Source organism: Scyliorhinus torazame, chromosome 21, assembly GCF_047496885.1.
Source record: "Scyliorhinus torazame isolate Kashiwa2021f chromosome 21, sScyTor2.1, whole genome shotgun sequence".
In the NCBI taxonomy this organism is placed as follows: Eukaryota; Metazoa; Chordata; class Chondrichthyes; order Carcharhiniformes; family Scyliorhinidae; genus Scyliorhinus; species Scyliorhinus torazame.
The window spans coordinates 65,867,461-65,882,471 of NC_092727.1; the positions used below are offsets into that span (position 1 = coordinate 65,867,461).

Here is a 15,011-nt window from a genome sequence, read left to right on the forward strand (position 1 = left end):
AGCCCACGTCCTGTCACTCTCAATCCAGGAACCCACGTCCTGTCACTCGCAATCCAGGAACCCACGTCCTGTCACTCGCAATCCAGGGGCCCACGTCCTGTCACTCTCAATCCAGGAGCCCACGTCCTGTCACTCCCAATCCAGGAGCCCACGTCCTGTCACTCGCAATCCAGGAGCCCACGTCCTGTCACTCCCAATCCAGGAGCCCACGTCCTGTCACTCCCAATCCAGGAGCCCACGTCCTGTCACTCGCAATCCAGGAGCCCACGTCCTGTCACTCTCAATCCAGGAACCCACGTCCTGTCACTCGCAATCCAGGGGCCCACGTCCTGTCACTCTCAATACAGGAGCCCACGTCCTGTCACTCTCAATCCAGGAACCCACGTCCTGTCACTCCCAATCCAGGGGCCCACGTCCTGTCACTCTCAATCCAGGAGCCTACGTCCTGTCACACTCAAACCAGGAGCCCACGTCCTGTCACTCTCAATCCAGGAGCCCACGTCCTCTCACTCCCAATCCAGGGGCCCACATCCCGTCACTCTCAATCCAGGGGCCCACGTCCCGTCACTCCCAATCCAGGAACCCACGTCCTGTCACTCCCAATCCAGGAGCCCACGTCCTGTCACTCTCAATCCAGGAGCCCACGTCCTCTCACTCCCAATCCAGGGGCCCGCGGCCTGTCACTCCCAATCCAGGGGCCCACGTCCCGTCACTCCCAATCCAGGAACCCACGTCCTGTCACTCCCAATCCAGGAGCCCACGTCCTGTCACTCCCAATCAAGGAGCCCACATCCCGTCACTCCCAATCCAGGAACCCACGTCCTGTCACTCCCAATCCAGGAGCCCACGTCCTGTCACTCGCAATCCAGGAACCCACGTCCTGTCACTCCCAATCCAGGAGCCCACATCCCGTCACTCCCAATCCAGAAGCCCACGTCCTGTCACTCCCAATCCAGGAACCCACGTCCTGTCACTCGCAATACAGGAGCCCACGTCCTGTCACTCCCAATCCAGGAGCCCACATCCCGTCACTCCCAATCCACGAGCCCACGTCCTGTCACTCTCAATCCAGGGGCCCACGTCCTGTCACTCCCATTCCAGGAGCCCACGTCCTGTCACACTCAATCCAGGAGCCCACATCCTGACACACTCAATCCAGGATCCCACGTCTTGTCACTCTCAATCCAGGGGCCCACGTCCTGTCACTCCCAATCCAGGAGCCCACGTCCTGTCACTCTCAATCCAGGAGCCCACGTCCTGTCACTCTCAATCCAGGAGCCCACGTCCTTTCACTCTCAATACAGGAGCCCACGTCCTGTCACTCTCAATCCAGGAGCCCACGTCCTGTCACTCTCAATACAGGAGCCCACGTCCTGTCACTCTCAATCCAGGAGCCCACGTCCTGTCACTCTCAATCCAGGAGCCCACGTCCTGTCACTCTCAATCCAGGAGCCCACGTCCTTTCACTCTCAATACAGGAGCCCACGTCCTGTCACTCTCAATCCAGGAGCCCACGTCCTGTCACTCTCAATACAGGAGCCCACGTCCTGTCACTCTCAATCCAGGAGCCCACGTCCTGTCACTCCCAATCCAGGAGCCCACGTCCTGTCACTCCCATTCCAGGAGCCCACATCCTGTCACTCTCAATACAGGAGCCCACGTCCTGTCACTCTCAATCCTGGGGCCCACGTCCTGTCACTCTCAATACAGGAGCCCACGTCCTGTCACTCTCAATCCAGGAGCCCACGTCCTGTCACTCTCAATCCAGGAGCCCACGTCCTGTCACTCTCAATCCAGGAGCCCACACCCTGTCACTCTCAATACAGGAGCCCACACCCTGTCACTCTCAATCCAGGGGCCCACGTCCTGTCACTCGCAATCCAGGGGCCCGCGTCCTGTCACTCTCAATCCAGGGGCCCGCGTCCTGTCACTCTCAATACAGGAGCACACGTCCTGTCACTCGCAATCCAGGAGCCCACGTCCTGTCACTCTCAATACAGGAGCCGACGTCCTGTCACTCGCAATCCAGGAACCCACGTCCTGTCACTCTCAATCCAGGAGCCCACGTCCTGTCACTCTCAATACAGGAGCCCACGTCCTGTCACTCTCAATCCAGGAACCCACGTCCTGTCACTCGCAATCCAGGAACCCACGTCCTGTCACTCGCAATCCAGGGGCCCACGTCCTGTCACTCTCAATCCAGGAGCCCACGTCCTGTCACTCCCAATCCAGGAGCCCACGTCCTGTCACTCGCAATCCAGGAGCCCACGTCCTGTCACTCCCAATCCAGGAGCCCACGTCCTGTCACTCCCAATCCAGGAGCCCACGTCCTGTCACTCGCAATCCAGGAGCCCACGTCCTGTCACTCTCAATCCAGGAACCCACGTCCTGTCACTCGCAATCCAGGGGCCCACGTCCTGTCACTCTCAATCCAGGAGCCTACGTCCTGTCACACTCAAACCAGGAGCCCACGTCCTGTCACTCTCAATCCAGGAGCCTACGTCCTGTCACACTCAAACCAGGAGCCCACGTCCTGTCACTCTCAATCCAGGAGCCCACACCCTGTCACACTCAAACCAGGAGCCCACGTCCTGTCACTCTCAATACAGGAGCCCACGTCCTGTCACTCTCAATCCAGGAACCCACGTCCTGTCACTCCCAATCCAGGGGCCCACGTCCTGTCACTCTCAATCCAGGAGCCTACGTCCTGTCACACTCAAACCAGGAGCCCACGTCCTGTCACTCTCAATCCAGGAGCCCACGTCCTCTCACTCCCAATCCAGGGGCCCACGTCCCGTCACTCTCAATCCAGGGGCCCACGTCCCGTCACTCCCAATCCAGGAACCCACGTCCTGTCACTCCCAATCCAGGAGCCCACGTCCTGTCACTCTCAATCCAGGAGCCCACGTCCTCTCACTCCCAATCCAGGGGCCCGCGGCCTGTCACTCCCAATCCAGGGGCCCACGTCCCGTCACTCCCAATCCAGGAACCCACGTCCTGTCACTCCCAATCCAGGAGCCCACGTCCTGTCACTCCCAATCAAGGAGCCCACATCCCGTCACTCCCAATCCAGGAACCCACGTCCTGTCACTCCCAATCCAGGAGCCCACGTCCTGTCACTCGCAATCCAGGAACCCACGTCCTGTCACTCCCAATCCAGGAGCCCACATCCCGTCACTCCCAATCCAGAAGCCCACGTCCTGTCACTCCCAATCCAGGAACCCACGTCCTGTCACTCGCAATACAGGAGCCCACGTCCTGTCACTCCCAATCCAGGAGCCCACATCCCGTCACTCCCAATCCACGAGCCCACGTCCTGTCACTCTCAATCCAGGGGCCCACGTCCTGTCACTCCCATTCCAGGAGCCCACGTCCTGTCACACTCAATCCAGGAGCCCACATCCTGACACACTCAATCCAGGATCCCACGTCTTGTCACTCTCAATCCAGGGGCCCACGTCCTGTCACTCCCAATCCAGGAGCCCACGTCCTGTCACTCTCAATCCAGGAGCCCACGTCCTGTCACTCTCAATCCAGGAGCCCACGTCCTTTCACTCTCAATACAGGAGCCCACGTCCTGTCACTCTCAATCCAGGAGCCCACGTCCTGTCACTCTCAATACAGGAGCCCACGTCCTGTCACTCTCAATCCAGGAGCCCACGTCCTGTCACTCTCAATCCAGGAGCCCACGTCCTGTCACTCTCAATCCAGGAGCCCACGTCCTTTCACTCTCAATACAGGAGCCCACGTCCTGTCACTCTCAATCCAGGAGCCCACGTCCTGTCACTCTCAATACAGGAGCCCACGTCCTGTCACTCTCAATCCAGGAGCCCACGTCCTGTCACTCCCAATCCAGGAGCCCACGTCCTGTCACTCCCATTCCAGGAGCCCACATCCTGTCACTCTCAATACAGGAGCCCACGTCCTGTCACTCTCAATCCTGGGGCCCACGTCCTGTCACTCTCAATACAGGAGCCCACGTCCTGTCACTCTCAATCCAGGAGCCCACGTCCTGTCACTCTCAATCCAGGAGCCCACGTCCTGTCACTCTCAATCCAGGAGCCCACACCCTGTCACTCTCAATCCAGGAGCCCACGTCCTGTCACTCTCAATCCAGGGGCCCACGTCCTGTCACTCCCAATCCAGGAACCCACACCCTGTCACTCTCAATCCAGGAACCCACGTCCTGTCACTCTCAATCCAGGGGCCCACGTCCTGTCACTCGAAATCCAGGAGCCCACGTCCTGTCACTCTCAATCCAGGGGCCCACGTCCTGTCACTCTCAATCCAGGAGCCCACGTCCTGTCACTCACAATTCAGGAGCCCACGTCCTGTCACTCTCAATCCAGGGGCCCACGTCCTGTCACTCTCCATCCAGGAAACCACGTCCTGTCACTCTCAATCCAGGGGCCCACATCCTGTCACTCACAATCCAGGAGCCCACGTCCTGTCACTCTCAATCCAGGGGCCCACGTCCTGTCACTCTCAATCCAGGAGCCCACGTCCTGTCACTCACAATCCAGGAGCCCACGTCCTGTCACTCTCAATCCAGGAGCCCACGTCCTGTCACTCTCAATACAGGAGCCCACACCCTGTCACTCTCAATCCAGGAGCCCACGTCCTGTCACTCTCAATACAGGAGCCCACATCCTGTCACTCTCAATCCAGGGGCCCACGTCCTGTCACTCTCAATCCAGGGGCCCACGTTCTGTCACTCTCAATCCAGGAGCCCACGTCCTGTCACTCACAATCCAGGAGCCCACACCCTGTCACTCTCAATCCAGGAGCCCACGTCCTGTCACTCTCAATCCAGGGGCCCGCGTCCTGTCACTCTCAATCCAGGGGCCCACGTCCTGTCACTCGCAATCCAGGAGCCCACGTCCTGTCACTCTCAATCCAGGGGCCCACGTCCTGTCACCCTCAATCCAGGAGCCCACGTCCTGTCACTCTCAATCCAGGTTCCCACGTCCTGTCACTCCCAATCCAGGAGCCCACGTCCTGTCACTCTCAATCCAGGGGCCCACGTTCTGTCACTCTCAATCCAGGAGCCCACATCCTGTCACTCCCAATCCAGGAGCCCACGTCCTGTCACTCTCAATCCAGGAGCCCACGGCCTGTCACTCTCAATCCAGGAGCCCACGTCCTGCCACTCTCAATCCAGGAGCCCACACCCTGTCACTCTCAATCCAGGAGCCCACGTCCTGTCACTCTCAATCCAGGGGCCCACGTCCTGTCACTCTCAATCCAGGAGCCCACGTCCTGTCACTCTCAATCCAGGAGCCCACGTCCTGTCACTCCCAATCCAGGAGCCCACGTCCTGTCACTCCGAATCCAGGAGCCCACGTCCTGTCACTCCCAATCCAGGAACCCACGTCCTGTCACTCGCAATACAGGAGCCCACGTCCTGTCACTCCCAATCCAGGAGCCCACATCCCGTCACTCCCAATCCACGAGCCCACGTCCTGTCACTCTCAATCCAGGGGCCCACGTCCTGTCACTCCCATTCCAGGAGCCCACGTCCTGTCACACTCAATCCAGGAGCCCACATCCTGACACACTCAATCCAGGATCCCACGTCTTGTCACTCTCAATCCAGGGGCCCACGTCCTGTCACTCCCAATCCAGGAGCCCACGTCCTGTCACTCTCAATCCAGGAGCCCACGTCCTGTCACTCTCAATCCAGGAGCCCACGTCCTTTCACTCTCAATACAGGAGCCCACGTCCTGTCACTCTCAATCCAGGAGCCCACGTCCTGTCACTCTCAATACAGGAGCCCACGTCCTGTCACTCTCAATCCAGGAGCCCACGTCCTGTCACTCTCAATCCAGGAGCCCACGTCCTGTCACTCTCAATCCAGGAGCCCACGTCCTTTCACTCTCAATACAGGAGCCCACGTCCTGTCACTCTCAATCCAGGAGCCCACGTCCTGTCACTCTCAATACAGGAGCCCACGTCCTGTCACTCTCAATCCAGGAGCCCACGTCCTGTCACTCCCAATCCAGGAGCCCACGTCCTGTCACTCCCATTCCAGGAGCCCACATCCTGTCACTCTCAATACAGGAGCCCACGTCCTGTCACTCTCAATCCTGGGGCCCACGTCCTGTCACTCTCAATACAGGAGCCCACGTCCTGTCACTCTCAATCCAGGAGCCCACGTCCTGTCACTCTCAATCCAGGAGCCCACGTCCTGTCACTCTCAATCCAGGAGCCCACACCCTGTCACTCTCAATCCAGGAGCCCACGTCCTGTCACTCTCAATCCAGGGGCCCACGTCCTGTCACTCCCAATCCAGGAACCCACACCCTGTCACTCTCAATCCAGGAACCCACGTCCTGTCACTCTCAATCCAGGGGCCCACGTCCTGTCACTCGAAATCCAGGAGCCCACGTCCTGTCACTCTCAATCCAGGGGCCCACGTCCTGTCACTCTCAATCCAGGAGCCCACGTCCTGTCACTCACAATTCAGGAGCCCACGTCCTGTCACTCTCAATCCAGGGGCCCACGTCCTGTCACTCTCCATCCAGGAAACCACGTCCTGTCACTCTCAATCCAGGGGCCCACATCCTGTCACTCACAATCCAGGAGCCCACGTCCTGTCACTCTCAATTCAGGGGCCCACGTCCTGTCACTCTCAATCCAGGAGCCCACGTCCTGTCACTCACAATCCAGGAGCCCACGTCCTGTCACTCTCAATCCAGGAGCCCACGTCCTGTCACTCTCAATACAGGAGCCCACACCCTGTCACTCTCAATCCAGGAGCCCACGTCCTGTCACTCTCAATACAGGAGCCCACATCCTGTCACTCTCAATCCAGGGGCCCACGTCCTGTCACTCTCAATCCAGGGGCCCACGTTCTGTCACTCTCAATCCAGGAGCCCACGTCCTGTCACTCACAATCCAGGAGCCCACACCCTGTCACTCTCAATCCAGGAGCCCACGTCCTGTCACTCTCAATCCAGGGGCCCGCGTCCTGTCACTCTCAATCCAGGGGCCCACGTCCTGTCACTCGCAATCCAGGAGCCCACGTCCTGTCACTCTCAATCCAGGGGCCCACGTCCTGTCACCCTCAATCCAGGAGCCCACGTCCTGTCACTCTCAATCCAGGTTCCCACGTCCTGTCACTCCCAATCCAGGAGCCCACGTCCTGTCACTCTCAATCCAGGGGCCCACGTTCTGTCACTCTCAATCCAGGAGCCCACATCCTGTCACTCCCAATCCAGGAGCCCACGTCCTGTCACTCTCAATCCAGGAGCCCACGGCCTGTCACTCTCAATCCAGGAGCCCACGTCCTGTCACTCTCAATCCAGGAGCCCACACCCTGTCACTCTCAATCCAGGAGCCCACGTCCTGTCACTCTCAATCCAGGGGCCCACGTCCTGTCACTCTCAATCCAGGAGCCCACGTCCTGTCACTCTCAATCCAGGAGCCCACGTCCTGTCACTCCCAATCCAGGAGCCCACGTCCTGTCACTCCGAATCCAGGAGCCCACGTCCTGTCACTCTCAATCCAGGGGCCCACGTTCTGTCACTCTCAATCCAGGAGCCCACGCCCTGTCACTCTCAATCCAGGAGCCCACGTCCTGTCACTCTCAATCCAGGGGCCCACGTCCTGTCACTCGCAAACCAGGAGCCCACGTCCTGTCACTCTCAATCCAGGAGCCCACGTCCTGTCACTCTCAATCCAGGGGCCCACGTCCTGTCACTCTCAATCCAGGAGCCCACGTCCTGTCACTCACAATCCAGGAGCCCACGTCCTGTCACTCTCAATCCAGGGGCCCAAGGTCCTGTCACTCTCAATCCAGGAGCCCACGTCCTGTCACTCTCAATACAGGAGCCCACACCCTGTCACTCTCAATCCAGGAGCCCACGTCCTGTCACTCTCAATCCAGGAGCCCACATCTGTCACTCTCAATACAGGAGCCCACGTCCTGTCACTCTCAATCCAGGAGCCCACGTCCTGTCACTCTCAATCCAGGAGCCCACGTCCTGTCACTCTCAATCCAGGAGCCCACGTCCTGTCACTCGCAATCCAGGAGCCCACATCCTATCACTCGCAATCCAGGAGCCCACGTCCTGTCACTCTCAATCCAGGAGCCCACGTCCTGTCACTCGCAATCCAGCAGCCCACGTCCAGTCACTCCCAATCCTGGAGCCCACATCCTGTCACTCTCAATCCAGGAGCCCACGTCCTGTCACTCTCAATCCAGGAGCCCACATCCTTTCACTCTCAATCCAGGAGCCCACGTCCTGTCACTCTCAATCCAGGAGCCCACGTCCTGTCACTCCCAATCCAGGAGCCCACGTCCTGTCACTCCGAATCCAGGAGCCCACGTCCTGTCACTCACAATCCAGGGGCCCACGTTCTGTCACTCTCAATCCAGGAGCCCACATCCTGTCACTCTCAATACAGGAGCCCACGTCCTGTCACTCTCAATCCAGGAGCCCACGTCCTGTCACTCTCAATCCAGGAGCCCACGGCCTGTCACTCTCAATCCAGGAGCCCACGTCCTGTCACTCTCAATCCAGGAGCCCACACCCTGTCACTCTCAATCCAGGAGCCCACGTCCTGTCACTCTCAATCCAGGAGCCCACGTCCTGTCACTCCGAATCCAGGAGCCCACGTCCTGTCACTCTCAATCCAGGGGCCCACATTCTGTCACTCTCAATCCAGGAGCCCACGCCCTGTCACTCTCAATCCAGGAGCCCACGTCCTGTCACTCTCAATCCAGGGGCCCACGTCCTGTCACTCGCAAACCAGGAGCCCACGTCCTGTCACTCTCAATCCAGGAGCCAACGTCCTGTCACTCTCAATCCAGGGGCCCACGTCCTGTCACTCTCAATCCAGGAGCCCACGTCCTGTCACACTCAATCCAGGAACCCACGTCCTGTCACTCTCAATCCAGGAGCCCACGTCCTGTCACTCCCAATCCAGGAGCCCACGTCCTGTCACTCTCAATCCAGGGGCCCACGTCCTGTCACTCTCAATCCAGGAGCCCACGTCCTGTCACTCACAATCCAGGAGCCCACGTCCTGTCACTCTCAATCCAGGGGCCCACGTCCTGTCACTCTCAATCCAGGAGCCCACGTCCTGTCACTCTCAATCCAGGGGCCCACGTCCTGTCACTCTCAATCCAGGAGCCCACGTCCTGTCACTCTCAATACAGGAGCCCACACCCTGTCACTCTCAATCCAGGAGCCCACGTCCTGTCACTCTCAATCCAGGAGCCCACATCTGTCACTCTCAATCCAGGGGCCCACATCCTGTCACTCTCAATCCAGGAGCCCACGTCCTGTCACTCTCAATCCAGGAGCCCACGTCCTGTCACTCTCAATCCAGGAGCCCACGTCCTGTCACTCGCAATCCAGGAGCCCACATCCTGTCACTCGCAATCCAGGAGCCCACGTCCTGTCACTCTCAATCCAGGAGCCCACATCCTGTCACTCTCAATCCAGGAGCCCACGTCCTGTCACTCTCAATCCAGGAGCCCACATCCTTTCACTCTCAATCCAGGGGCCCATGTCCTGTCACTCCCAATCCAGGAGCCCACGTCCTGTCACTCTCAATCCAGGAGCCAAATCCTTTCACTCTCAATCCAGGGGCCCATGTCCTGTCACTCCCAATCCAGGAGCCCACGTCCTGTCACACTCATTCCAGGAGCCCACGTCCTGTCACTCTCAATCCAGGATCCCACATCCTGTCACTCTCAATCCAGGGGCCCACGTCCTGTCACTCTCAATCCAGGAGCCCACATCCTGTCACACTCATTCCAGGAACCCACGTCCTGTCACTCTCAATCCAGGAGCCCACGTCCTTTCACTCTCAATCCAGGAGCCCACGTCCTGTCACTCCCAATCCAGGAGCCCAGGCCCCATCACATTCAATCCTGGAGCCCATGCCCCATCACTCTGAGCCCAGAAGACGAAGCCCCTTCGCTGAATGTCTCTCAGCCACCATCATTGCTGTTTGTTATCGTCAGTATTGTAAAACCAGGTAACTGCAGCCTTCCTGTTCAATGATGTAGCCACAGTCTATAATACGCACCTTCTGGTTTGGGTTTGCCAAGCACTTTCATGACATCCGAATTAGTGGGGTTCTGTCCTAAGGCACGCAAGACATCACCGCACTGTGCATAGGTAATCTTCATCTCACAGGACGGAGTCCTGTCGAAAAGGGCGAAAGCCTCCTTGAACTCTGAAATTGACACAAATGTGAGATAGTTATTCTCCACACCCGAGGGACCTGAATTACACCAAGTAGAAGTAACGAGACATAACCAGACACAATCAAAAACAAACCAGACACAATCGAATACAACCAGACACAACCAGACACAATCGAAAACAAACCAGACACAATCGAAAACAAACCAGACACAATCGAATACAAACCAGACATAACCAGACACAATCGAAAACAAACCAGACATAACCAGACACAATCGAAAACAAACCAGACACAATCGAATACAAACCAGACATAACCAGACACAATTTAAAACAAACCAGACATAACCAGACACAATCGAAAACAAACCAGACATAACCAGACACAAACAAAAACAAACCAGACACAATCGAATACAAACCAGACACAACCAGACGCAATCGAAAACAAACCAGACATAACCAGACGCAATCGAAAACAAACTAGACACAACCAGACACAATCGAAAACAAACCAGACATAACCAGACAAAATCGAATACAAACCAGACATAACCAGACACAATCGAATACAAACCAGAAATAACCAGACACAATAGAAAACAAACTAGACACAACAAGACACAATCGAATACAAACCAGACATAACCAGACACAATCGAATACAAACAAGACATAACCAGACACAATCGAATACAAACCAGAAATAAGCAGACACAATAGAAAACAAACTAGACATAACCAGACACAATCGAAAACAAACCAGACACAATCGAAAACAAACCAGACATAACCAGACACAATCGAAAACAAACCAGACACAATCGAAAACAAACCAGACACAATTGAAAACAAACCAGACATAACCAGACACAATCGAAAACAAACCAGACATAACCAGACACAATCAAAAACAAACCAGGCACAATTGAAAACAAACCAGACATAACCAGACACAATCGAAAACAAACCAGACATAACCAGACACAATCGAAAACAAACCAGACACAATCGAAAACAAACCAAACACAACCAGACACAATCGAAAACAAACCAGACATAACCAGACACAATCGAAACCAAACCAGACTTAACCAGACACAATCGAAAACAAACCAGACACAATCGAAAACAAACCAGACTTAACCAGACACAGTCGAAAACAAATCAGACACAATCGAAAACAAACCAGACATAACCAGACACAGTCGAAAACAAACCAGACTTAACCGGTCACAATCGAAACCAAACCAGACTTAACCAGACACAATCGAAAAAAGACCAGACACAATCGAAAACAAACCAGACATAACCAGACACAATCGAAAACAAACCTGACTTAACCGGACACAATCGAAACCAAACCAGACTTAACCAGACACAATCGAAAACAAACCAGACACAATCGAAAACAAACCAGACACAATCGAAAACAAACCAGACACAATCGAATACAAACCAGACTTAACCAGACACAATCGAAAACAAAGCAGACACAATCGAAAACAAACCAGACACAATCGAAAACAAACCAGACTTAACCAGACACAATCGAAAACAGACCAGACACAATCGAAAACAAACCAGGCATAACCAGACACAATCGAAAACAAACGTGACTTAACCGGACACAATCAAACCCAAACCAGACTTAACCAGACACAATCGAAAACAAACCAGACACAATCGAAAACAAACCAGACACAATCGAAAACAAACCAGACACAATTGAAAACAAACCAGACATAACCAGACACAATCAAAAACAAACCAGACACAATCAAAAACAAACCAGACTTAACCAGACACAATCGAAAACAAACCAGACTTAACCAGACACAATCGAAAACAAACCAGACTTAACTAGACACAATCGAAAACAAACCAGTCTTAACCAGACACAATCGAAAACAAACCAGACATAACCAGACACAATCGAATACAAACCAGACATAACCAGACACAATAGAAAACAAACTAGACACAACCAGACACAATCGAATGCAAACCAGACATAAACAGACACAATCGAAAACAAACTAAACAGAACCAGACACAATCGAAAACAAACCAGACATAACCAGACACAATTGAAAACAAACCAGACATAACCAGACACAATCGAATACAAACCAGACATAACCAGACACAATCGAATACAAACCAGACATAACCAGACACAATTGAAAACAAACTAAACACAACCAGACGCAATCGAAAACAAACCAGACATAACCAGACACAATCGAATACAAACCAGACATAACCAGACACAATCGAAAACAAACTAAACACAACCAGACACAATCGAATACAAACCAGACATAACCAGACACAATCGAAAACAAACCAGACATAAACAGACACAATTGAATAGAAACCAGACATAACCAGACACAATCGAAAACAAACCAGACACAATCGAATACAAACCAGACTTAACCAGACACAATCGAAAACAAACCAGATTTAACCAGACACAATCGAAAACAAACCAGACACAATCGAAAACAAACCAGACATAACCAGACACAGTCGAAAACAAACCAGACTTAACCGGACACAATCGAAACCAAACCAGACTTAACCAGACACAATCTAAAACAGACCAGACACAATCGAAAACAAACCAGACATAACCAGACACAATCGAAAACAAACCTGACTTAACCGGACACAATCGAAACCAAACCAGACTTAACCAGACACAATCGAAAACAAACCAGACACAATCGAAAACAAACCAGACACAATCGAAAACAAACCAGACACAATCGAAAACAAACCAGACATAACCAGACACAATCGAAAACAAACCAGACACAATCGAAAACAAACCAGACTTAACCAGACACAATCGAAAACAAACCAGACTTAACCAGACACAATCGAAAACAAACCAGACTTAACCAGACGCAATCAAAAACAAACCAGACACAATCTAATACAAACCAGACTTAACCAGACACAATCGAAAACAAACCAGACACAATCGAAAACAAACCAGACACAATTGAAACCAAACCAGACTTAACCAGACACAATCGAAAACAGACCACACACAATCGAAAACAAACCAGACATAACCAGACACAATCGAAAACAAACGTGACTTAACCGGACACAATCAAACCCAAACCACACTTAACCAGACACAATCGAAAACAAACCAGACACAATCGAAAACAAACCAGACACAATCGAAAACAAACCAGACACAATCGAAAACAAACCAGACACATCCAGACACAATCGAAAACAAACCAGACACAATCGAAAACAAACCAGACTTATCCAGACACAATCGAAAACAAACCAGACACAATCGAAAACAAACCAGACACAATCGAAAACAAACCAGACACAATCGAAAACAAACCAGACATATCCAGACACAATCGAAAACAAACCAGACACAATCGAAAACAAACCAGTCTTAACCAGACACAATCGAAAACAAACCAGACATAATCAGACACAATCGAATACAAACCAGACATAACCAGACACAATAGAAAACAAACTAGACACAACCAGACACAATCGAATGCAAACCAGACATAACCAGACACAATCGAAAACAAACTAAACAGAACCAGACACAATCGAAAACAAACCAGACATAACCAGACACAATTGAAAACAAACTAAACACAACCAGACGCAATCGAAAACAAACCAGACATAACCAGACACAATCGAATACAAACCAGACATAACCAGACACAATCGAAAACAAACTAAACACAACCAGACACAATCGAATACAAATCAGACATAACCAGACACAATCAAAAACAAACCAGACATAACCAGACACAATCGAATACAAACCAGACATAACCAGACACAATCGAAAACAAACCAGACATAACCAGACACAATCGAATACAAACCAGACTTAACCAGACACAATCGAAAACAAACCAGACTTAACCAGACACAATCGAAAACAAACCAGACACAATCGAAAACAAACCAGACATAACCAGACACAGTCGAAAACAAACCAGACTTATCCGGACACAATCGAAACCAAACCAGACTTAACCAGACACAATCGAAAACAGACCAGACACAATCGAAAACAAACCAGACATAACCAGACACAATCGAAAACAAACCTGACTTAACCGGACACAATCGAAACCAAACCAGACTTAACCAGACACGATCGAAAACAAACCAGACACAATCGAAAACAAACCAGACACAATCGAAAACAAACCAGACACAATCAAAAACAAACCAGTCATAACCAGACACAATCGAAAACAAACCAGGCGCAATCGAAAACAAACCAGACTTAACCAGACGCAATCAAAAACAAACCAGACACAATCAAACCCAAACCAGACTTAACCAGACACAATCGAAAACAAACCAGACACAATCGAAAACAAACCAGACACAATCGAAAACAAACCAGACACAATCGAAAACAAACCAGACATAACTAGACACAAGCGAAAACAAACCAGACACAATCGAAAACAAACCAGACTTAACCAGACACAATCGAAAACAAACCAGTCTTAACCAGACACAATCGAAAACAAACCAGACATAACCAGACACAATCGAATACAAACCAGACATAACCAGACACAATAGAAAACAAACTAGACACAACCAGACACAATCGAATGCAAACCAGACATAACCAGACACAATCGAAAACAAACTAAACAGAACCAGACACAATCGAAAACAAACCAGACATAACCAGACACAATTGAAAACAAACCAGACATAACCAGACACAATCGAATACAAACCAGACATAACGAGACAAAATCGAATACAAACCAGACAAAACCAGACACAATTGAAAACAAACTAAACACA

At 52.3% G+C, this 15,011-nt stretch overlaps 1 protein-coding gene across 1 annotated transcript in view; it reads right to left on the reverse strand.

Annotated features, from left to right (window-relative positions):
• LOC140398325 (myosin light chain 4-like) overlaps positions 1-15,011 on the reverse strand; it is a 186,011-nt gene that overhangs the window by 100,232 nt on the left and 70,768 nt on the right. The window contains exon 3 of the mRNA XM_072486892.1: positions 10,042-10,191. Within this exon, the coding sequence (XP_072342993.1) occupies positions 10,042-10,191 (150 nt within the window). The remainder of the gene's footprint in view (positions 1-10,041; positions 10,192-15,011) is intronic.